The sequence below is a fragment of the Salvelinus sp. IW2-2015 genome, linkage group LG28, assembly GCF_002910315.2.
Source record: "Salvelinus sp. IW2-2015 linkage group LG28, ASM291031v2, whole genome shotgun sequence".
Taxonomy (NCBI): Eukaryota; Metazoa; Chordata; class Actinopteri; order Salmoniformes; family Salmonidae; genus Salvelinus; species Salvelinus sp. IW2-2015.
In genome coordinates this window covers 20,033,532-20,059,853 of record NC_036868.1, presented here as the reverse complement: position 1 = coordinate 20,059,853, position 26,322 = coordinate 20,033,532, and the positions used below count along the sequence as shown (strand labels likewise).

The window sequence follows — 26,322 nt, the reverse complement described above, 5'->3', positions numbered from 1 at the left end:
ATACATACATACATACATATACACACACACATATATACATATACACACACACATATATACACCCACATACATACATACATATACACATACATATATATATACACACACAAATATATATATACATATATAAAAATACACATATACATACATATATATACACATATACATACATATATACACATATACATACATATATATACATACTCACACAAATATATACACACACATATATATATACATACACACATACATACACACATATATACATATAAACACACACACATATATACACACACATACATACACACACACTCAAATATACACACATACATACATATATATACACCCACATACATATATACACACACACACACACATACATACATATATATATATATATATAAAATTATTGGATTTGCAAAAAAAAAAAATTTCACCCAACTTTTAACCTAAATCCAATGATATATATATATATACACACACACATACATATACACACATATGCCAGCAGCATACCACCCTGCATACCACTGCTGGCTTGCTTCTGAAGCTAAGCAGGGTTGGTCCTGGTCAGTCCCTGGATGGGAGACCAGATGCTGCTGGAAGTGGTGTTGGAGGGCCAGTAGGAGGCACTCTTTCCTCTGGTCCAAAAAATATCCCAATGCCCCAGGGCAGTGATTTGGGACACTGCCCTGTGTAGGGTGCCGTCTTTCGGATGGGACGTTAAACGGGTGTCCTGACTCTCTGAGGTCATTAAAGATCCCATGGCACTTATTGTAAGAGAAGGGGTGTTAACCCCGGTGTCCTGGCTAAAATTCCCAATCTGGCCCTCAAACCATCACGGTCACCTAATAATCCCCAGTTTACAATTGGCTCATTCATCCCCTCTCCCCTGTAACTATTCCCCAGGTCGTTGCTGTAAATGAGAATGTGTTCTCAGTCAACTTACCTGGTAAAATAACGGATAAAATGTATGTATGTATACACATATATATGCATACATTACATATACTGTATATATATTCACACACATGTGCCTAGGGTTAGCGGAGTTTTTATAGAACATTTTTGCAACACCACACTAGGGATACAGTAGTATTGATTAACACAGATGGTGTGAACCTCAACTGTTTATCTCCGTGGGCGGTAAGCAGGAAACATGAATCATCCAAATAGCACACAGTGTGTTTGACAAATGTTCAACTCTAAATCTCCAACACAGTTTTTCTTCTACAACGATTCACAGATATGTTTATATAGATGAATAATATTCAGATGTCCATATATGAAATATGTATAGAGGGAGAGAGGAACAGACAGACGGAGACAGACAAAACTGTTCCCTCATTCACAAAGCACAGTACCTTTATACAATGAGGGTACAAGTTTGCTTCACAGGCATCACCATAGAAACACTAACAAAAGACAATTCAGTGGTTGAAGAAGATGTACAGACAGTATTAGCTACACTGAATCACTGTGCCACACTGCAGAAATCTAGTATTTTAGCAAAAGTGCTGTTGGACTTCACGTTCAATCTTTTATGAGACAGATGGCCTATTCAGCACTGAAGAGCTCATTGACACCATTTTGTTTTGGTCTTCGATCAAGCACTCCCCACTAAGGCGACCAATGACCATTCAGTGTCTATTAAATGGTCCCCTAGACAACTGTGAAGAGGTCACCTGATTGGAGCGTTTTGGTAAGCGATGGTGGCCTGTGAGGTGAGGCCCCGCCGAAGCAAGGGAGATTGTTGTACAATACATTTCTATTTGAACGTTCTGCTGAGACAAATGTTTTCATGTGCCAAAACAGAACAAAAAAATAACAGAATGGTTACCTGGTGAAGAAGGGTATATAAATAAAATAAAGCAATGGGACTCTTGAACTTCAAAGAGCTTGAAGCTGCATCCCAAATGGCACCCTACTGTCTCTTTGGTGAAATATTGTTTTTGTCATAAACATCTAATTGAGCATTTTGCAGTGTACAAATTATCTTAATTATGTTCCGGTAGTCCGACCAGCCATTCAAAAAACYAATCGGCCCGCAGCTAAATCTAGTTGCCTACCCTTGTTCTAGGGCCTAAAAAAACATCTATATTATTTCTCTACAGAACTGTACAGTAACTGCCCATTGTGCAAAAATTGGTTAAATCAATATTGTTTCTATGTCATTTCAACCAAAAAAACAATGTGGGGAAATTATTGGATTTGCAAAAAAAATAAAAAATTCACCCAACTTTTAACCTAAATCCAATGATATGGTGACATTTTTTGTTGATTTCACGTTTCGTTCACATTAGTTGACAATTCAACGTCTGTGCCCAGTAGGTGCTGTGGCTAGATTACAATATCACACTGCAATTTTKTGTGGGGAGATGGCAATATATTCCTGGAATAATGAGAGCTGGTCAGCTAGACAAATGAATAAAGAGAGGGTTTAAAGGAGGATATTGACTGACACACTGTATCCTTGGCCAAGAATGATTGCTGAGCCAACAGTTTGTGTTTGTGTGTGTGTCTCATCTATTTCAGTCTATTCATCTCAACTTACTCTAGGAAACACAGTCTGTTTTGTAAAACAGGGAAATGGACTAAGGTCTATATTCTGGCACAGTCTTACAGTATATTTCCTTGTGTTTTGGAGATGCCTTCTTAAAACCATTACTTGATGAGTTTTTGCACATCTGGAGKCCTGTAGTTCAGTTTATTGGAGATGTGCACATATATTGTTGAAGGAGTTGGCCAACCCATAGCCCACTGAGTATCTTGGTTGTTGCTGCCTCCATCAGGTGAAATTATTTTGTAACCTAAATCTGTACTGTTGTACTATTTTGTAAACTAAATATATTTACTGTACATTGACAATTCTTAAGTTTTGGAAGATACTTGATTATTTGCCATGAAAACAATAAAAACAAAAAGATCAAAATATAAAATGAGAGAACTGTAAAAAAAAGAGTAATGAGTWGAGTAGAATCCAATTACATTATTTGCTTATTCTAACATGTTATTTTTTAGAAAACCTTCGACATCACTGATGTGTGTTTTGTGTGTATGTTTCATGATGTTGTTGATGACTGACATATTGAAAAGGTCAACCCTCTGGTGTCTCAACACTGCCACTGTGTGGTAGGAACATGGTGAGTCCCCCCCAAAAATAATATATTTAGATGAATGGATTATTTTACACAATTTGAGAAGCSACAATTTCTTTGTAAATACATGTGAAAAAGGCCAGAGCTTGTCCAAACAATMTATTATATTATGGCATAGTCCATCATACTTTAGCCCGGTAGGTGGTGGTAATGCACCTAATATTGGTTTGCACACTGTCATTAAACCCCAAAAAAGAAGAACTCTCGAGGGGTGTGCTCATATAGTTAATCTGGAGTGCCAGAGTTCGCACTGGGCGTTCCAAATTCAGAGKATTGTCAGATTGTCCGCTGGTAAATTCAGAGCGTTTCGAGGGTTCAGAGTTCACAATGGAGAGGAGTAGGGTTGATCCGAGTGTTCTGACCTCACAACAGCAGTCAAGTGTTACAGAGTCTAGTTGATAGGTAATCGACTAGCTGGGCTGTTCCCCATACCCTGTATGTAGGGACTTGTACAATACTTGAACATGGCTATTGAACTTGACATTTGTTTCTGTCTTTATTCTTTAATSTAACATATATAGAAACATCAAGCACCCAAGCTAACTGYCTAACGTTGGCTAGCTTGCTAGCTACTTCCAACACAAATMAGAGAACACCTCACTCGGACCGTTTTACTCGCCCTAGCAAAGCTGGTTAGGGTGTTTTCATGTTAGCCAGAGTATTGGTGACTAACTGTGCTGCTGGCAACAATTTAATTGCGCTATTTTTTTAAACTTTGTTTACCGACACCGGCCATATTCAATAGGTGTCGAGCGTTATGAATTTGTTAGTCATTCTGCGCTCTGGCACACTCAGCTGAGAGTGCTCTGAAATCGGAGTAGATCGCCAGATTGTAAATTCAAACGCACCCTAAATCAGAGAAATAAATAGTTGCTCACTCCAGAGCCATATTTATATGCACAGTACAAAGATATAAAACACTTACTCAACTGTCTTGCAATGTTAGAAGAAAATTAAACTTGATTGACAAGCTAACCAAAACATAACAATGCTCTGCTGGATAGCAACTGTCGCTTACCATCTTGAGTCTACACAAATCAGTCATTCTGACAAGTTTTGAAAGCATTCCTCCCTATGAGTGCTATGGCTAAATACGCAAAAAAAGAGGTTTAATTAATTAATATATWTWTTTTTTATGTAAACAGTGCCCTTGGGGTGCTTACGAAGGTGATTTCTGAAATGCAGAGCTTATTGATAAGACATTTTTTGTGTGCTAATTTGTTAACTCTTACATTGCCCATAATTGAAAACTTTGTTGGAAGCATTTCAATTTGGACATGTCCATATACACTCAGAGGCCAGTTTATTAGGTACACCACCCCGGTCACAGAAATGGTTTGCTCCTACAGACATATAGCTTAAAGCAGGCAGACAGGCATCGAGGCATTCAGTTACCGTTCGATTGAGCATCATTGGTAAGGCAAGGACTGGTAAAACATATTACTGTATAATTGAACGTGCTGAATAGCCAACTGTGCCAGTTCTATGATATATTTCAATAGGCAATACTCTGTACATTACATCATCCGAAAGCKCTTGGTTTAGATCACAAGCACCCCAAAGTCGATATTCATATATTTCGCTGTTGTTTCAGGGAAATGACTCTTCAGGTCCAAAATCACAATACTACCATTAATATWCATGTAGGTAAAAATAGTGAACATATTTAACACAGTGGTGTTATTGTGTCACTCAGCACACCAACAGTGTCATCACAGGTTATGTGCAGGGGGTTGTAAGTGGGGCCTGGTCTAACCGCTACCTTCTTGGCACTTAATGTAACTCTGGGACCATATTCAAAAATAGTCTCAGAGTAGGAGATCTAGGATACCGTCCTAGATCTATCCAAATAAACCTTTTCATRATGATCTAATGGCAAAACCGATCCTATATCAGCTCTCCCACTCTGAAAGTATGTGTGTATACAGGCCCTGAAAGGACTGCAGTTGTTTGAGCAATATGGTACTGTAATTCATCCAAATTATTGTGGGAAGCTTGTGGATGGCTACCCGAAACATTTGACCCAAGTTAAACAATTTAAAGGCAATACTACAAAATACTAAATTGAGTGTATGTAAACGTCTGACCCACTGGGAATGTGATGAAAGAAATAAAAGCTGAAATAAATAATTCTCTCTACTATTATTCTGACATTTCACATTCTTAAAATCAAGTGGTGATCCTAACTGACCAAAGACAGGGAATTTTTACTAGGACTAAATGTCAGGAATTGTGAAAAACTGAGTTTAAATATATTTGGCTAAGGTGTATGTAAACTTCCGACTTCAACTGTACCATAATACATTAAGGTCCCATTTCTATACCACCACCAATTATGGCTGGGGACAAGCAAAAGTAGTATTGTGGAAAGTTGTTCCCCTTGCAACAAATCTCACGAAACCATTAAAGACTTTCTGGTGTACATTTGTTTGTCTTCCTTGATTTATTATCTCAGTTTTTTGTATAAATATGTCCATATTGATCATTTATACAACATACACATTTTGTTCAATAGCATACATCAGGAAATTAGTTACAAACAGTAATCTCACATTTCAAGTTGGAACTTTTAAATTTACCCAAATGGATCTTTACTTGGTTCTTCTTTAATAAATGTAAGTCTCCAAAGCTAATTTAGCAAATTTGTTATAGAAATTGATCTATGCTGCACTCACAGCATTTTAACAAGTAAAACAGCAAGGCCTAGATTCAATCAAATCAGCGATAACCCGCAAACTGTATAGCATATCATTGTTTTTGTTTAGGTGGTGTCAGAGGTGTCACAGTGCAACGGTGTTGGAGGTGTTAAATCCGTGGCCACACCCATCCCACAGAATGAGAAAGTGTAGGCTATATAGAAATAATGACAGTCAAATTGAAAATCATTCAACAAAATAATGATTTAATTCAGCCTAATCGAGGTGTAGATTACAACACACAAACCCGTGGAAAAATTTGCAACACGGCTGCATCGGATTTCTACAAATGCGACAAGGAGTATCTAAAAGCAATGTACACGATCTATATAACGCCGGGAGCAGCTTGCCGATTTGACTGAACCAACGCAGTTACACATCCAACTTCGCTTAAACAAAAACAATTAAGGCGGCTCTGATTAAATCTAGCCCTTAGTTGACATTTATTCTGGATTTTACAGAGTAGTATACTAATTATGTTCTGTCCTGAAAGATAAACAATATACACAGAGTATACAATACATTAAGAACAACTGCTCTTTACATGACAGACTGAGCAGGTGAAAGCTATGATCTCTTATTGATGTTCGGATTTTCAAGCCTTGAGACGGTTGAGACAAGGATTATGTGTGAGTGCCATTCAGAGGGTGAATGGGCAACAAGAGATTTAAGTGCCTTTGAACGYTGTATGGTAGTAGGTGCCAGGCACACCGGTTTGTGTCGAGAACTGCAAAGCTGCTGGGTTTTTCACASTCAACAGTTTCCCGTGTGTATGAAGAATGGTCCACCACCCAAAATACATCCAGCCAAGTTGACAACTGTGGGAAGTATGAGTCAACATTGACACCTTATAGAGTCCATGCCCCCGACAAATTGAGGCTGTTCTGAGGACAAGAGGGGTGGGAGGGGGACTCAATATTAGGTGTTCTTAATGTTTTGTGCATTCAATGTATATTCACAATATACTATATAATAAATTATCATATACGTATCTCGAAGATCAGACTAACACACACACACAATTAAATTAAGGCTGCTGGGTCCCCTTGCCCTCCCCTATAGGAGAGCATGACCATGTCGGCTCAGTAGGAACCTATAGACACATTTGACAAAGTCATTGATATGACAGAGATCCGATAGCAGGGATGTGATTACAGTAAACCAGTGGATCAAAACAAATTGGAACCACTGAATTCATAAAAAAAATATATCTTCCTTCTCAGCACTAAAGGAAATGTTTGTGCTTGTGAGCTTGTCTTAAAGTCCTGTTCCAGTCTTTTTACCTCATTGAACACCTGATTTACTTAGGCACATCTCAAGGTGATCCAGGTACGATTATGACGTGACACAAGTGGGATGGGGGGGGCTTTCCTCTTTGTTCTCTATTGCTCCTTTATTGTTCCTCAAGCAATGACATCAGAACACCTCCTTGAATGGCCTACTCCTTGAAGTTTACAGTTGTCTAAAAAACATTTTGCTCACAACATTTTTACTCTTAAGTGGGTGTACATTACTTGGGCTATTGCTTTTCAACAGGAAAAGTTCAAATATCACTGGAAGGACATCTTTATAGTATTTATGGTTGTGAAATAAGTGATTGTAGTGATAGTGACTGAAGTAGTAAATGGTAGTGACTGGTTATAGTTGAAAAGTTGGTAGATGGAACGACTGATTGATTGGACAGCCTGAACATGTTGGTTTGGGTCTAGTTTGAATGGTTCAAGAGTTACTATTACTGTTGGTGGGTTATTAAATGCCAATTTGACATTTTTGAACAAATTAAACAAATTCTGAAAATGTCAGTTTTAATGTTGTTTGTAGCTGAAATGGTTAAAGAGCAGTAGCATTTAAAATGTCTACCACTGTTTTCTTATGGTTGGCATTGAATCCATGCATTTATGCACATTTTAGCAAAGTAAAATAGTTTCTAAAACCTGAATGTTTTAAAGTTGGTCTTGTAGCGTAATTGGCCAAGGACCATTTTGAATAGCTAACACTGTATTCCTATGGTTCTCATTGAAACCCATGTTACATTTATGCTAGTTTTAAATGGTTATAGGTCAAAAAGTATAAATAGTATAACAAATCTGAATTCAAGCAATGTAAGTTGGGTCAGTCTGAACATCAAAGTTGGTTTGGTGTTGATAGCTTAAAWACAGCGAAAGCGATGAGTCTAGAATATTGACGCCCAGACCATCTTTTTGCCATTGAAATGCATTGTAGATCATTTTAAATATTGTTGTAGTTCAAAAGTATATAATGCTATCAAAAAAGATTCTCAAACAACGTAATTTGAGTTAGTCTGCACATTTGGAAGACGGTTTCGTGTTAATAGCTTAAATCATTTAAGCACTATATTGAGGGGAATAAATAGAATAACTAGAAAAGGACATTTACTGAAGTAAACGTGGTGTGCTTGCTAATATTGAATATTTATGGTTGTGAAATAGTTATATTAATGGCAGTAGTAGGGTTTTCATAGGCTGTGTTAGTTATAGTGACTTATTTTGGGGTGGTTTGTAGGTGTGGAGTTATTATAGTGGGCTAGTATAGTAGGCTAGAGTGAGTTCCACGTCATCATAAGCCCTAAGGTGTTTTTAAGCTCTTCAAAATGTTTTTGTTTGAACATTCTGAAAGTTGTGGTAGTGATTTCAGTTAAGAATGTTGAAGCCCGCATTCCACCATTGAAATGGATGGGGATACAACAAGCTTTATAGTTTATAAGGTAGGAATGGTAGCAAAAAGCTCTATAGAAGCCATCTAAGTCAGTCGGCGTATGTCAACATTGGGGTGGTGGTTGTAGCTGAAACGGATCAAGAGCAGTGGTGAATCCACATTTGCCTTTAACCATTTTTTAAATTTGCTTCATAGTTTAAAAAGTATTTTTTTTAAATTGACAAGCAATCTACGTTGAGTCAGCGTGTACAAGTCAACGTTGGTTTGGTGTTTGTAGCTTTAACGGTTCAAGAGCAATCGTGAATCCAAATACTTCCCAGGGGTGGGCAGGCGTGGAGATGGGTGGGCATGAGGATAGGGACAACCAAGGGGTTTTGGGTATTCGGCTTCACTTTGTATAAAATGTATGCTTTAAAATAAACTTTACATTCAAGCCTATGGAGCTTTTATGCACGTGTAAAACAGTTATAGTTCAACAAGAATAAATGGTATCTTAAAGCCGTTTACAAGCAACCTATTCCAGACCAGTTTGCACGTTTTAAAGTTTTAATAGCATTTCTAGTTTAATCGGTGGAAGACTAGTTACGACCGGAATTCCATTGGGATTTATGCAAATACGGTTGTAGTGTGAAAAGTATTAGTAGTATCAAAACMTATACTTTTTTTCAAGCAACCTGAGCAGTGGCTGTCTYGACGTTTTAAAAGTTGTTTTGGTGTTGGTAGTTTTGGCACTAAAAGGTTCCAGCGGAATAATAAGAATGAACAGTTTCTAAAGTTGTGTTTTGCTTTAAGCAAGCACACGTAAGTCTATGTAGGAAATCCAGATTGGTCTTGCCTTCTGCAAGCACACTAATATTAAGAATATGTAAGAAATCTTGTGGTCTTGCCCTCAGCAAGCACATTAATTAGTAACTACCAAAATAATTGAAACACTTGAGTAAATGAYGGATACAAAGTATATTGAAAGCAGGTMTTTCCAKACAGGCGTGGTTCCTGAGTTAATTAAATAATTAACATCCCATCCTGTTTAGGGTCATGTATAAAAATACTGGGCAGGCCATTATTTTGGCTACCRTGGCTATGGCCCCATTGGATGACAATGCCCCCATCCACAGGGCACGAGTGGTCACTGAATGGTTTGATGAGCATGACATTGATCTAAACCATATGCCATGGACATCTGTCACCAGATCTCAACCCAATTGAACACTTATGGGATATTCTGTAGTGGCGCCTGAGAGCGTTTTCCACCACCAATAAAACACCAAATGATGMAGTTCCAGACACGTGAAGAATCTATGCCAGTGCTCTCCAACCCTGTTCCCGTAGAGCTACCTTCCTGTTGTAACTAACCTGATTCAGTTTATTATCCAGCTAATTACTAGAAATAGGTGTGCTAGATTAGGGTTGGAGAGAACCTACAGGATGGTAGCTCTCCAGGAACAGGGGTGGAGAACCCTGATCTATGCCAAGATGCATTGAAGCTTTTCGGGAAAATGATTGACACCCTTGATAAAGATAAGCAAAAATTACAACAAAAATAAAGAGCTCTATTTTCATGTATTTCCAAAAGTGTAAATGCCTGGAGTTTGCTAATTGGCATTGGCACTTGGACTGAAACCYGTGCTATGGTCAGATTACATTTAAAAAGATGACTTAAACAATCTCTTTCTGATCAACTGTKTAATATAACACAAAAATGGAGCATACAATGTAGCTCAGTAATTTTATTATTTATTTGATCGCCATTTTCTTCTCATCTTTATCAAGGGTGTCAATTTCGGACCCCACTGTWTTACATACWACATCTTGTTCTTCACTACTAAGGGCTGGGCATTATTGCGAGGAGGCTTTGGTGGGGATGGCAGACACACAATGTTGTTGGAAGTTGGCCGAAACTTCAGAGTCGCACCCCAGTCCCTGATTGCCTCCCCTCTTGACGCAGTCTCCCTCTACGATCCAGGTGTTGGCCTCGTTTCCCAGGAGCATGCAGGGTTTCCCACAGTTGGCCAGGGCTGTGGCGGGGGGCTGTCCCCCGACCACGCTGGTCCTCTCAAAGGCCCGCTCCTGGAGAACACTTGTGAGATGACTCAGTAGGTCGTCAAAGAACTCCGGGACTCCCTCATAACCTGAATAATAGAAAAGTTCATTTTTATAGAAATACCATTAAATAATATGACATTTTTAAAGATGGGCAGCAGATTTACAAACTTAGATGTTTCATAAAAAGGGCACAAGACGCATACAAATACAGGCATTCACAAAAATACATCACAACAAACATAACTATGTAGAAAGGTAACTGTACATGAAGTAAGATTTTGACTTGCTTCAAGCTCTTTAAAAGTATCTGTGGTAGTTGAAGACATTTAAAACCTWTTACTTAAGTGAAGCAGTGAAATATAGTCAAAGTTAAATATATAAAAAGATCTAGTCTGATTACTTTGATAGTCTACTACATCAACCATTATTACTTTGGAGTTTGGTAGTAGTAGACAAGTCAACCAGATGTAAATCAAAACAAGATTTTGAAATAACTTCTGTGCCCAGTGGGAAGTTGCCCAGAAGTGCTAGTAGCAGTACATTGCAGTAATAATAAATGTTTTATATAGGTAGGCCATGGGTTGGCTATTGTTGTTTGACTAGTGAGTGTTGGGTTTGTTATATTGGGTTAGTTTAGTGTGTTGAGCTGTGGGCAATGAGATTGAGGCTGTTACCTCATAAATATCTTGGATTTTTWAAATTGAWWATTCAACAACTTACAAAATAATTAAAGCTAAAGATAGGATTTTATTTTAGGAATAAGGCCTGTTTTTCTTTTTAAAGCCAAGAGGTGGCTAGAATCAGCTATTTATGCCTATACTAGACTATGGTGATATTTTATATAGGAATGCTTCCTCAGTGTTTGAGATCAATTGACACCCTTTACCATGGAGCATTGAGATTTATTTAAAACTGCAAAACCCTTACACACTACTGCACTTTATATACCAGGGTTGGCTGGCCTTCTCTAGTCACTCTTAGGCTCAGTCACTGGTATGCTGTTTTTTTTTTTTTTTTTAACTACCATTTTATTTGGCCAGTTTTATTCTTCAGAAATGTGCTGGGTACTCTCATCATTTGCAGGACTTTATCCTGCTAACTGTTCCAAATGTTTGAAAGGGCTTTTATGTACTCTGCGCCATCGGCTTGGAACGCCTTACAAAATAGTTAAACTGGAAGAACTTGTCCCGGTTGGTGTTTTTAAATCATTGATGAAGGATTTTCAGGCTGATTCCTTGACCAGTCAATGTTTTTAATTTGCTGTTTTAGGATTTCGTTATACTCCTGTGATTTCTATGGTTTTTACTAGATTACTTTTTCAATGTTGTCTGTCTAATTGTGTAATGACTTGGTGCTGCCTATCTTTGCCAGAACGCTCTTGAAAAAGAGATCTCAAATCTCAATGAGCCCTTCCTGGTTAAGGTTAAATAAAATAATAAGTCGTGCTTCCCCAGTGCTATAATTTGATTGGTAGAAGATGTCTGTTCTGATTTCAGATTTGAAAAGCAGAGATTTCATACGCTCTAGGATTTTGTCCAAGTTGTTGGGAAAGTGGTACAAATGTCAGTTGTTTGTAAAAGTTTAAATAAAATGTAGTTTGTGGTTACTAGAACAAGTGTATCGTTTGATTGGTAGAAGATGTCTGTTCTGATTTCAGATTTGAAAAGCAGAGATTTCATACGCTCTAGGATTTTGTCCAAGTTGTTGGGAAAGTGGTACAAATGTCAGTTGTTTGTAAAAGTTTAAATAAAATGTAGTTTGTGGTTACTAGAACAAGTGTATCGTTTGATTGGTAGAAGATAATTATATTACAATTTCAGATTTGAATAGCAGAGACGTTGACCAAGATTTCATACGCTCGAAGTTTGTCTAACTTGCTGGAAAAGTGGTCAAATGTCAGTTGGTTCAAATAGTTGAGAAAGTTGATGCCGATTCATTTAAAGTATTGGCATGTCAAAGGGTGAAAATGTCATATAGTGCAACCGTCCAATGTTGAATTTGAACAAAAGGGTTGCAAAATTGGTATAAGAAAGCGGTGAATATTTAACTTCGGCATACCCTCGTAAATGTATGTGATGATATAATAAAATAGAGCTAATAAGGAATAATTATCTTTGAAATACTTCCGCACATTTGAAAAACACTATCATCATATGGTGCAACCAACATTAAAAAAGCTGTTTTTCACTAAAATACATTTCTCCTCCATGTGTTATGARACAACAAAGTCTATACTGTAGTGGACCCTCCAATTCAGAAAGATACTCACATTTCCCACAAATCTATCCTCTGGTTTTTACATTGGGAACACAAGTTAGGAGCACAAAATTTAGGGGCACTAGAAAATACAATTTCTCTAAAATCGACTGAGATATAGCCTATGAGCATATTCGAGTTACTGTACTCTGAAGCACATGTTGTGCCCTAGAAACCCTGTAAAAACGTGTTTGTTTTTTTAAAAGTAAAAATTGGATACAAATACCTGTCATTGAAATTACAAAGTKATTTGTGGAATATTAGGCTGCTACATACGATAGTATTAGCCGTCAGGTTATCTTACCCCGACGACCATTAGAGCAATGTGGCTGGATCAACCGCTTAGCTAGCACAGGCGAGCAAACGCAAACTAAACTAGGCAAAGGGGATAGCCAGCAGTATTACCGTGTGGCAGGTAGAAACGCATGGTTAGCTTGCTTTGCAGTGAGCCAGCCGAGATAGTCCAAGCCTTGCATTATGGGCTAGCCGAGTCACACTAGCTTGCTAACCGGAGGGGTGACCAAGAGGTAGAATACATTTCTACACCAGCAATACCACAATACAGTGATGCAGGTAGGATTGCATGGTTAGCTTGCCTTGTAGCAAACTAGCAGAACTAGCTTAAATGAAAACTTCACACAAAAACTATTTTAGTCTATTGTTGATATAGTCCCACATTTTTTGCATGTCAACAATCAAGTTGTACAACTTTCAAAATACTGAAATCTGGCCCGTATGATGCATTTTCGCATCATATGATGCTGCGTTTTGATGATGCATGTTAGTTACCATGTACCTGCCAAACAAATACTTAGCATGTGGTTATATACAGTATACCTTAAGATCTGCTTAATGACTTCGATAGCTTTCAAAGCCTGCCCTCTGGAATTAAAGGGGCAATCTGAAATTGGTGGAAACACAGATATGAGTTTGATCTCATGAATGAGCAATCGTTGCATCCACAGCTCAGTCTATGAATCTGAGAGTGGTTATGTTTCTCCAGCTGCAGACAAGCTGTCGACCACCAGAAAAAGTGGCGTGGGGTTTGCTTTGTTGTTGTTGTTTGAATCCCAGAGTGTTCCTTTAAAACCTTGTGTCATACAATTTCAGATAACATGGTGTAACTTCTATTATCCATTACAAAATGCTTCCAGTTCGAGCAATACTGCCCTCCACTAAAGACAAAATTATTTGAATGTTTTTTTGAGTACATTTTTTTTTTTTACAGGAAATTAATTTTAAGAAGTTCCCAAAAAACAGTGTTAGCAAGTGAGAACCACAATAGGGCTGCTTGCAAGATATCATTAATTTGCATTTCCCGATGTGTATGCATCTGAAATGGTCAGTAAATTATGAAAATATATTTTTAGAGACATTTACAGCAAATTATAGTAGGATATTTTCACAGGACTAAACATMGGGATCTTGTTTAATAAAGAAATAAACCAATTCTATTTTCAACAATATTTAGTTCAAAGACTAAACATGTATTTGAATGTTAATTCATTACCTTATTTTTTTCACTCTTGAAAAATCCCTGGTAGAAAATATTTATTCTACGTTTTTGTCTAAGTTGTTGGGAAAGTGGTAAAAGTAGCTGATTTGTGTCAAAATATATATATTTTTTTACAGTGAATAGAAAGTTGGAAGTCATGGGAGTTTTTTTTAACAATGGGAGTTTAATAGCTTCAATATTATCCAAATAGTATGCAAACACACTGGTCCTGATCAGTCTACACATTTTCAAGTTTAAATGGCATTTCTAGCTTAAACTGTGTCAGAGAAGCATTTCAAAGAATAACTACATGTATAATAAGTCAGAAATAAGCTGTACATTATTTAAAGTGTGGCTGCTGTCACAAGACATTAACAAAAAAACGAAGATGGTTAAGAATAAAACAACGTTGGTTAGGTTTGGCATATGTGAGTATAACTTTTCAGTTTATGAATTCTCTTCATTTAAAATGGTAGAACTTGACTTTAAATGGACCACAACTGCTTCCTACGCCATCTGATTTTTGAACACCATAGCTGCAGCTTGAAATAGGTCCATTGAATGACACCACCACCACCGCACCCTGTGGAAACATGAGAATGGCACGTACCTGGAAATGCGTTGATGTCAATGACTGCATGCTGCCCTGTCTGGTTGCTGATGATTATGTCGATGCCAAACAGGGACACATCCAGTGCGCSCCGCAGACACCTGGAGATCTCCCTGATGACGTCGTCGACAGGCACCCTGGACACCCCCTCCACATTGTCCCTCTACACACCATACAGACAAATCGAAAGATGGACGGAAAGAGACACATAGTAAAAAAAAAAAAAAGAGGGAAAGTTGACAAGATGAATTCTGGTTTTGCTGTTAGTACCAACACAAATTGCAAGGCTACACTAGAGGAAGAGCGATAGATCGACAGACGGGTCAGTTCTGTGAATGCCGTTGTACCAATTAAGAGACAATTGGGCAAAAAAATGAATATATAGCAAGGCCCTGACAAAGCAAGAACAAAACTATAAAAAAAAATATTGCCCATATTTTGTCAATCAAAATGGCTGTGCACATTTTCAGAATAGGCTTTGGTCTGAGCTTTCACTTACAGAATTCAGGTCGGAAGCACACTCTGGCTTGGACACATCATGACTGTGGAAAAAAATGGGTTTTCTCTCTGGAAAACAGAAACCAGGCAGTTGACTAGGTTTGTAAAGAACAGACACTAATGAAGTTGCGACATTTAACATTTTAGCCACACATTCAATTTCTTCAGTTAAGGGCACTGCTAAGAAACACCTAAAATGGCTTAGTTCTGCTTTTTACCTGATCATAATCCCCCAAATATCAGTTGCAAGAACGGGAAGAAGTTTTGTATTGCTAATGTCTTTGCTATCGTCATCCTCGTAAATGAGGACCAATTGTAATTCAGTAAGTTGTATACACACCAGATGTATCATCTAGTTGCCAAATTGCTAATTTGCAGTAAAAATGCTAATTAGCCGTGTCACACTGTATTCTAAAAAGTATGTTTCACTCCTGTGGATTTATATTCCTTTGATACTACTGGTATGCAATTGACAGTTGGGGCTAGTTGCAGGTGGAAATGTTACATATTACAGTTTCCCAATGTGTACATCGCTAAAAGTACAGTACACATTTTACCTCTAATGCTAATTTCTGATAGAGTAGAAAATAAAAAATGTCTCTACTAAAATGACTAGCTCTCTCAATTAAAAATACAATGTCCTGTCGGTCTTTAAGACTAACACACCTGATTCAACTACTCAAGGGCTATTGGTGGTCCACCAAGTGATAGTTCACTTTTTAAAGTTTCAGTTCATTTCCTACTTCCATAAGGAAGCGGTTTTCAAATCTCTCCTCGGGGACTCCCAGCCATTCCATGTATTTGAACTATTTAAAGGGCTAGCACACCTGATTCAACTTGTCAACTAATTATCAGGACCTTGATTCGGTAAATCAGTTACCTGAATTAGTTCAGGGCTAAAACAAAATTGAGAATTGTCTGGGGCTCCAAGGAGAGATTTGAAAACCGCTTCCTTATGGAAGCTGGAAATGAACTGAAACTTTAAAAAGTGAACTCACTTGGCCCTGCCCTAGGGTCTTGTTGTAAACTGCAAAATAAAAAAAAGAGGGATATTAACTCTAAGCAGAAGGATGTTTTTTGTGTGGCAGTTTAGCATTAGCACAGCAGGGGGCAGAAATGTCCATGCCGATTCAATAAAAGTCTGATCCACTCTGATGACTMTACTCCTGTGAGTGACTCACATGCTAATGAATACCTTGCTCAGTGAGCCAGGGAAATTTAACCTATACACAAACACGGGATGGGCACAAACATTGACACAAAGCAGGGAATTGTTTGGGAATGCATCAGCAGTGCTTTGCGTCAAACAGAGCAACTCGGAAATCCCATTAACGGTCATTTAACTTGGCATGTGGCACCATGCCGTGCTTAAACAGAGGACATGTTTATAAACGGTGGTAAATCAAGTGTCTTTATAAGGTAATGTGCCAGTTTACAGTGGTCTCTAAGAAACGGGGCAATTCTGAAGTGGCACCTACTCCCTATAAACTGACTCTGGTTAAAAGTAATGCATGAGAATAGGGTGCTATTTCAGATGCAAACTTTGATAAGCTGGTGAGGGGACTTAGCGTCCACTTCAACTCAGACACCATCTGTGCTTTTAACACTTTTCTAAATCAAAAACACACAATTGAAACCTACTCTATACTCAGACATTTGAAATGGGACAAGCTCAAGTCGGGTTAGAATAGGGCAGGGTTGGGCTAAATGGATCTGCTATGAGTTCAGGTAAGGGGGCTTGAGTAGACTCAGTATCTGGCTTGGGCAGTCTATATACAGTCTACACTGTCTACTGGGGTATTTCAAAATAGCGACTGTATAATTTTCAATAAGGTAAAACAAACAAAAAAACATTTCTTAAGTATAACTATAAGAAATCTAAGATGTGTCAAATAAATTATATGRAGCTCAGGGCTCCAGCTATGCATTTAGTTAGCTAACTTGCTAGCCTAGTGGCTCGATGTCAAGCTCAGCAGAGGCATTCAACCCTCTTCTGGATCAAGATCCCTGTTGCCTAAATWGTTTTGTGATTTTTGTTGTTGAAATAGCGCCCCTTGTGTGCACATTTGGTAATACAGTATACCCCAGAAATGGTATGATGGTTTGAAAATCTGGGTACCACCCAAACCTATGGCCTAATACAAAAAAATCATTCAATTAAAAAAAAAAAGTAGCCCTAACTCCTACGTACTACATGTAGATTTGAAAAGATTGAATAGGTATAAGAAACATGGGAATAGGGTGAAATGTTCATGTACCATTTTAGTGTATAGGAGGCAGGGGCTATGTGTTGTAAGCTGTTGGTAATGAGTACATCTTGAAGCTGGGAATTGGGTATATCTGACCTGCAGGTCCAGAAGGGAAGTTTCTGATAGAAGGCCTCTCTACCACGTAGTAGGCCTCTCCCACCACATACACCTTGTAGAGTACAGCATCGTGGTTAATGAAGTTCTGGATCACACACGGGGGCTTAACATCCTTCAGGTCCTCCTCACTGACTGTCTCTTATACACATCTAGATGTGTATAAGAGACAGGCGTCGTGGTTAATGAAGTTCTGGATCACACACGGGGGCTTAACATCCTTCAGGTCCTCCTCACTGAAGATGATGGCCATCTATTGGGGGGGGGGGGGGGGGGGGGGGGGGATAACATGCAAGACTCGTGCATCCGTTCATTCAACGTCATCTATCCTCCCTTGTTATCCCTCTGTCAGTTCAGTGATGGGTAGAATCTACTGTCTGACCTCATTCAGCTATACTCAAATTGTATTAGTCATCTCTGAAATACATCGATTTTGATTGAGCCATATCTGGAGTGCCAGATGAGAGAGATTTGCACTTTTGGGACTATTCCATTAGTTTAATGCACCAGCCAAGTTAAACGATTTGAAAGATCCTCAAAACCAATTGTCAAAAATACAATAAACATTTTTGTGTAATAACTAAAAATGTTCTGCCACTATCTCAATAAAATGATCAGTGCCGCAATGTTTCCCCACCAGATAGAGGAAACTAATACCCAATATCCTTTTTGGTGTTGTGTGATTTTGTTTTGAGGTTTCCTTTTTGGTAGAAATCTACGCAAAAAAGGTGTGGACAATCCAATGTCTAGTGATTCTTTTACAATCCACACATATTCTGAACCACTATTCTATCACAACCATTTTAACAGAATAGCCTGTCAACCCAACCTATTTTTATGACCAAGGCGAGTCTAAGTACACAATGACAAAGCACATGACTACCTCACTGTAGGCTTACTCAGACCCAACTCGTAATGCCATCACTCATTAGTGACATTATGGTCTTGAAATTCCCTTTAGGTCAATATTGCTAAAAGCTTTCACAAGAGTAGGTAGTGATTGTGAGGGGAGTTAACATAAGGACAGGATGAAGTCAGGGTTGGGGCAAATTTCATTTAAATTAAGTCAATGCAGGCACAAATGGGATATTGTAATAAAAAATGTCAAAAACTCTTACCTCATGGGAGTTGGAGTTTGGAGTTTTACAAACTGTGGAGGTGAAAAGATTAGGACGTCATTCTATTCAGTCAAGCAAAGTTATGAAAATTAAGCTAGACTTGAATCTTTTTAGAAGAGACCCTGTAGAAGTCTCCAGAAATATTCTGGTAACCAAACATGTAGAGAACATGATCTTACGTACTGAAAGGGAAGGTAATGCCATGTTTCTGGATGTGTTTGAGAGTGTCGGTTCCACACTCACTCCTTAGAACCATGAAGGGAGGAGAGCAGATCCTTTCATCTAGAGGAAATAGGGAGAGAAAGATATTGTTATTCTATCCTTGCCATCACTAAACTGTTWACTATAATCATGCATATTTGTATAAATTCCTTAATAATATAAGTACGTAGAAATGGAAAGAGATCTATTTAAAAAAGTGTGTGTGTAAATACGACTACATACCTGAGCTTCATAAAATCATAAACAGTTTGATAACTTGTTATAGCACAGACACAACGTGAAGGAAAAAAATAGGGGGAGTGAAACTAAGTTGAAAAAAGTCTTAAAAACAACCTGAGGATTGATTATTAAAAACGTTTGACATGTTTTTACGACCTTTACGGACACTATATGGAATTTCCGTCAAGCCTTGATGCCTAAGGCTGTGGAATACTGAACATAACGCGCCAAACAAATGGAGGTATTTTGATATAAAAAAAATCTTTATCGAACAAAAGGAACATTTATTGTATAACTGAGTCTCGTGAGTGCAAACATCCGAAGATCAAAGGTAAGCGATTAATTTTATTGCTTTTCTGGCTTTTCGTGACCATTCTACATGGCTGCTAGGTGTTCTTACTGTTTTGTCTAGTGATCGATAAACTCACAAACGCTTGGATTGCTTTCGCTGTAAAGCATATTTTCAAAATCTGACACGATAGGTGGATTAACAACAAACTAAGCTGTGTTTTGGTATATTTCACTTAAATATTTTTAGTATTRATTTTTWGAATTTGGCGCTCTGCAATTCAGCGGTTGTTTACGAAAATGATCCCGATTCTAAAGGGATCCGTGCGRCAAGAAGTTAATCAGTTAGAGAAGATGTAACAATCCTTTGCTGTGGTATGCGTTTAACCATGTGCTTGTCTGTTGGAGTTGAGACCGCGTGAAAACAATTACTTTAAAACCACACTAAAAAGGTCAACTGCTACAGCGCTTTAGCCCTCTCCAAGATCTCCTCTTCCTTCTAAGGTCTCAAGGGAGCTGTTCAGCTGTGATGGCTTCGAGTCCCGCCGTCTTTGGTGCAGCTGTTTCTAGCAGAGCACGCAAAAAGTCTGCTTGCTTTGCAACATTTTCACTCTTTGTAGTTTGTCTAACCGGTCTCTCTGTCTCCATCAACCCTTTCATTCTCAGTTGAGGTTGTAATCTCTCCTCTCCCTCCATACCTCTCTCCCCCAGTCCCTCCCACTCTCTCCCCATAACTATTTTCCTTTATCTCTTTCTCTCTCTCATTATGCTCCTCTGGCGTCATCTAGGCGTCCAGTGGTATGTTTATATTTGCTCACTGTGACCCTCGATCTCTGTTTCAGTATGTGTTTTTATAAGCCAGGGACAGGCGGTGGGGCACCTCTTAGCAAGGACGCCATGGCTACAAGCCTTGTCACCCAGCCATGCAAAGACCCCGAGACATACGAGGGGCTTGGGGCAGAGCGCACTCACAAACACAAGCCTCGTTCACATTACCRATTAGCACTCCGATCATTGTGCCGGATGTCATGCCTTTKAAAAATGGGGATATCCACAACGGATTGGAAACGCAACGCCCCCTTGCGGTTGAAGGCTCCGTTGCGAGACGGACGCCACATACTTAGACATTTTTCTAACTTTGCATCATCTTCAGTCCAGCCAGAGTGACGAAGAACAGGAAGTTACCAAACCACAGAAGATTAAAATATGGTTTTCGGTGATGGCTTTATGGGATAGCTAGCAACTTGCAGTTAACCATTCCTATAAGTGAGTACTATTTTAAATCGTAATGTGAAATACACATTGGCTGTCATGCCAATTATATGACTGTTTAAGTTTGTGCAGATAATGACTATTTTTAATTGGAGGTCGCTAGCTACAATGGCATCTTCAACCTAACTAGCTAGCAGCTCTGCAGTGCAAGCTAGCTTGACTTGCTATAAAMTTAGGAAAACAAGTTTATGAAAAACTAAACAAATCATGTTTTATTTTCACTGGAAACAATATATTTATCCTGTCTTGATTGATAAGGTCATATTTTGCAARCCCAAAAATAAAATGCAATCTCTGACGAGACTGGCTCTCCATCTTGCATTACAAACATTACACTTATCCGTAAAGATTACGTACGGCTTAATTAAATGTCATGATGGAAACGGGGCAACAGATACACCACTATTCAGACAGACACAGAAAGATTGCACTCTCACTCTGAGATAGATATCTATCTATGTGTCTTGTTAGCTGTCACTCAAAAGGCAAGGGGCTGAAGCTCATTGGCTGAAACTCAAATTGTTAGGGGACTGTACCATGTGGAATAAATGTATGGGAAATGGTGCCACACAGCTTCCAGAAGTCACTTTCAAACTAGGAATTTCTTGGCTAACTGAGGTAGATAAAACAGTAAATTCTGCTCGTAGATCATACTAGTCAACAAAGTACCGGAGAATGTCTTTAAGGGGTTCATGTAAGAAGATAGTCTTCCATCCTCACAATCCACAAGGTTCCCAATTATCYACCATTGCAGGATTAAGTGCTCCATCTTGAAAACTTGACTGCTGACATTTTGGCACAACAGTGGACATATTTTTTGCACACTTCGAGCATTTAATTGAGCCTGCTCGGAGTTTCATATTGGCGGGTTTAAATACCAAATATCCTTCAAGTCCACTTGACATGTAAAGCCTGACTCCGGATTAAATAAATAACCTCTACTACCCATTTAAAAAATATAAGGCAACATTTATATGATCCCCTTTCAAACAGCCCCTTATTTACATGTATACCCCTTATACATATAACTGGCAAATTGGGAAGCGTGGTGTGTGTTAAACCATGGGGCTGTTTGCATTTCAAATTAGGGAAGTGTTAATTAATGTACCTGCAAAAAAAGCAGATAACCATTCACACAGACCCAAAACCTGGATTTTTGTTACAAGGTCTGTGAAAATGCAGGAATCATGACTAGGTATTGATGGGATTTAWTTTAACATGTTTCCTACCCCCTAATAAAAGAGCTCTATTTGTGTCTCATATGACCATATCACCCGGTTCCAATCCAAATGCCAATGCCGTTTAGCAAACTCCAGGCGTTCACATTTGTTGGTTCCTCTCATAAGCTTTTTTTCTGGCAACCCTTCCAAATAACGTATTGGCATGGAGGTGGAGTCTAATTGTAGATTTTCAGGTCTCCAAAGTTCTGAAATTATCCAACTTTGGCTCCTGGAATTTTCCTTGCTACCCAAACAATCTTCCTCACTGTGCGTGCGGACAAGATACACTTGCGTCCAATGKCAGGTAATTTTACCACTGATCCAGTGGTTTTAAATCGCTTATTTTTGCACTAATACTGGTAAGTGTATAAATCAAGCAATGGGTACCCAAAAATTGCTAAATAAAATAAAAGGTCAACAACCATGTCACTTTTCGTTTGTGAGTTCTTTCCCTATTCCCCATTGTGATGGATGACCAAAATGATTTTACTTAACTGTTACCTAATTTTTATAGCCCAGTGAAACAGGAAACCATGGAATACCACAATACAGTTCCTTAAAATGAGAATAACTTCCAAGTAGCATTTTTATGCAAATMTAATTGTTTGATTTTATTTATAAGAATCTTATAATTGACACCAACATGTAACTGTATCCCTAATTTACTCAAGTGTTTCCTTTAGTTTGGCAAAGTATATTGAAGATCTTAACCCAATTGAACACAAGCGCCTGAGACAGCGTTTCCACCACCATCAACAAAACACTAAATAATGGAATTTCTCATGGAAGAATATTGGAGGGATGCGACACCCGAGTTCCAGACACTTGTAGAATCTATGCCAAGGCACATTGACGCTGTTCTGGCAACTCGTGGTGACCCAACACCCTATTAAGATATTATGTTGGTGTTTACTTTATTTTGACAGTTACCTGTATCTTTTTACTTATTAAACAAAAAAAATATAGATATTATTATAATATGAAAAAATATAGAGATTATTAAAATGAGCATAAAATATAGCTCAGTATTTCTAGTCTTTTTTGCTCATATTTATCATCAAGGTTGGCAATAATTTTGGAGGGGACATATACAAAAAAAANAGATACACAAGAGCAAAGGTATGTTCTAATAGTGGTAAACAAAAGCTAAGTAAATAAAACAATAAACAACTAGGCCTGAACACATAAGAGCTAATCCGTTATCGGATATATGAGAAAGAGATTGGCCAGACAGATAATTCTTGTGGGTGTCCAAAGTGATGAGATATTAGCTTCAGATGTAGCTTTTTTTCTGAACCTGGAAATATGTACAAGCATTTCAGTGACAGCTTGCCATCTCGCTGTACCTCTGAAATACCCCCAGAGTTGCACATTTTTGTTCCAGCCCATCACAATCACACCTTTTTCAACTACTACTCGACTAATCATCAAGCTCTTACCTGAACCAGGTGTGTTAATACTGGGCAATGATAGTTGAGACGGTTAATATCACAAAACAAGGGCCGGGATTCAATGCTATAACCTACTCTTAAAAAGGCAATTTACAGTTGAGCTAGAATGCGCAGTCTCCGTAAACGTCAGGGAAAATGCCTTTGCACATTTTTTATTGTCAGTTGTATAGTGACCTGCGCTATAGCACGCCTTAGATTGAATCCCGGCCAAGATCAAGGACTTAGCCAGCTAACAGTTCTGACCTAAAAAGCAAAAGACCAGTAACTGCACATTATTGAAATGTTTTATACATTAAATAGATGCTCAAGTGGAAAAGTGTTGGAGAATATGGGGGGGAAAGGGGGGGGGGGTTTAGTAACTGGAGAAAGTTAGTGAAACCAAGGAAAAAAGCAGCCATCCAGAAGGCGATGTCAATACATGTAGTGCATCAATACATAGTGCATCAAAGCTGGGACTGAGAAACAGCTTCTATCTCAAGGCCATCCCTGRTAAACAGCCGCCACTAGCCGGCTTCTGCCCAGTACCCTTCCCTGAAGTTAGTCACTGTCTAGCCGGCTACCACCCAGTTACTCTACTATGCACCTTAGAGACTGCTGCTCTATATACACATAGTCATGGAACACTGGTTCCTTGAATACTGTTTACATACTGTTTAACCCACTTCATATGTAAAGTATATACACTGTATTCTAGTCAAGGCCTATCTCATTTAACTATTGCTGTACATATACTATTCTTCAGATAGATATGGATATACTACATCTACATATTCTATACACAACACACACATCCAGTCAAAAGTTTGGACACACTCATTCTAGGGTTTCTGTATTTTTACTATTTTCTACATTGAGGAATAATAGTGAACACAAAACTATGAAATAACACATATGGAATCATGCAGTAACCCCCCCCAATTTTTTTTTAAACAAATCTAAATAGATGTAATATTCTTCAAAGTAGCCACCCTTTGCCAAGAGTGTGCAAAGCTGTCATCAAGGCACTCAACCAGCTTCATGAGTTATTCACCTGGAATGCATTTTAATTAACAGGTGTGCCTTGTTAAACGTTAATTTGTGCAATTTTTTTCCTTCTTAATGCATTTGAACCAATCAGTTGTGTTGTGACAAGGGTGGTACACAAAATATAGCCCAATTAAGTAAAATACCAAGTCCATATATATAGTCCATATTTGGCAAGAACAGCCAAAATAAGCAAAAAGAAACATTCCATCATTACTTTTGACATGAAGGTCAGTCAACACGGAACATTTCAAGAACTTTTAAAGTTTCTTCAACTGCAGTCGCAAAAACCATTAAGCGCTATGATGAAACTGGCTCTCATGAGGGCCGCCACAGGAAAGGAAGAGCCAGAGTTACCTCTGCTGCAGAGGATAAGTTCATTAGAGTTAACTGCACCTCAGATTGCAGCCCAAATAAATGCTTCAGAGTTCAAGTAACAGACATTTCTCAACATCAACTGCTCAGAGGAGACCGCATGAGTCAGGCCTTCATGGTCGAATTGCTGCAAAGAAACCACTACTAAAAAGGACACCAATAAGAAGAGACTTGGTTGGGCCAAGAAACACGAGCAATGGACATTAGACCTGTGGAAATCTGTCCCAAACATTGAATTTAYCAATTGTTTCAAAACATCTCCTGACATGTCACTGATGCATTGTGAAAGTGTTTTATGAAGACATTGTCTGTATAMTTTTTTTGGCTTTTTCCCCCAGCACTGTCCCAGTCATATTCACGGGAGCAGGAAGAATTAAGTCCTCCACAATAGTATGGGGCTTGCCTGTCCTAGCCACTCGGTAGCTCACCTTAGACGACGCTTCTAGCCCCTTCATATTAATAGTTTGATGAGTCCAAATAGAGATTTTTGGTTCCAACCACCGTGTCTTTGTGAGACGCATAGTAGATGGTGACACTGCAGTAATTTATTTAGAATTCAAGACACACTTTACCAGCATGGCTACCACAGCATACTGCAGTGATACGCCTCCAACTGGTTTGCGCCTAGTGGGACAATCATTAGATTGTCAACAAGACAATGATCCAAAACACACCTCCAGGCTATGTAAGGTCTATTTGACCAAGGAGAGTGATGAGTGCTGCATCAGAGGACCTGGCCTCCACAACCACCCGACCTCAACCCAATTGAGATGGTTTGGGAGGAGTTGGACCGCAGAGTGAAGGAACAGCAGCCAACAAGTGCTCAGCAAATGGGAACTACTTCAAGGCTGTTGGAAAAGCATTCCTCATGAAGCTGGTTGAGAGGATGCCAAGAGTGTGTAAAGCTGTCAAGGCAAAGGGTGGATACTTTGAAGAATCTCAAATATTTAGATTTGTTTAAACACTTATTTGGTTACTACATGTTTCCATATGTGTTATTTCAGTTTGTCTTCACTATTATTCTACAATGTAGAAAATAGTAAAAATAAAGAAAAAACCTTGAATGAGTAGGTGTCCAAACTTGATTGGTACTGTACATACAGTGCATTCGGAAAGTATTCAGACACCTCGACTTTGTCCACATTGTTACGTTACAGCCTTATTCTAAAATGGATTAAATTGCCCCCCCCCCCCCAAACAGCATTAAAAAAAAAAGAATTACATAGGTATTCAGACCCTTACTCGGTACTTTGTTGAAGCACCTTTGGCAGAGATTACAGCCCTGAGTGTTCTTGGGTATAACGCTACAAGCTTGACACACCTGTTTTTGGAGAGTTTC

General features: G+C 38.5%; 1 protein-coding gene across 1 annotated transcript in view; it reads right to left on the bottom strand.

Moving 5' to 3' along the window:
* Window positions 1–5,566: 5,566 nt before the first annotated feature.
* itpk1a (inositol-tetrakisphosphate 1-kinase a) overlaps window positions 5,567–26,322 on the bottom strand; it is a 68,841-nt gene continuing 48,085 nt past the window's right edge. The window contains exons 5-11 of the mRNA XM_070435977.1: window positions 19,097–19,195; window positions 18,914–18,945; window positions 18,033–18,048; window positions 17,778–17,930; window positions 15,434–15,501; window positions 14,935–15,097; window positions 5,567–10,659 (exon numbers count right to left, since the gene is read on the bottom strand). Of these exons, the coding sequence (XP_070292078.1) occupies window positions 10,367–10,659; window positions 14,935–15,097; window positions 15,434–15,501; window positions 17,778–17,930; window positions 18,033–18,048; window positions 18,914–18,945; window positions 19,097–19,195 (824 nt within the window). The 3' untranslated portion in view covers window positions 5,567–10,366. The remainder of the gene's footprint in view (window positions 10,660–14,934; window positions 15,098–15,433; window positions 15,502–17,777; window positions 17,931–18,032; window positions 18,049–18,913; window positions 18,946–19,096; window positions 19,196–26,322) is intronic.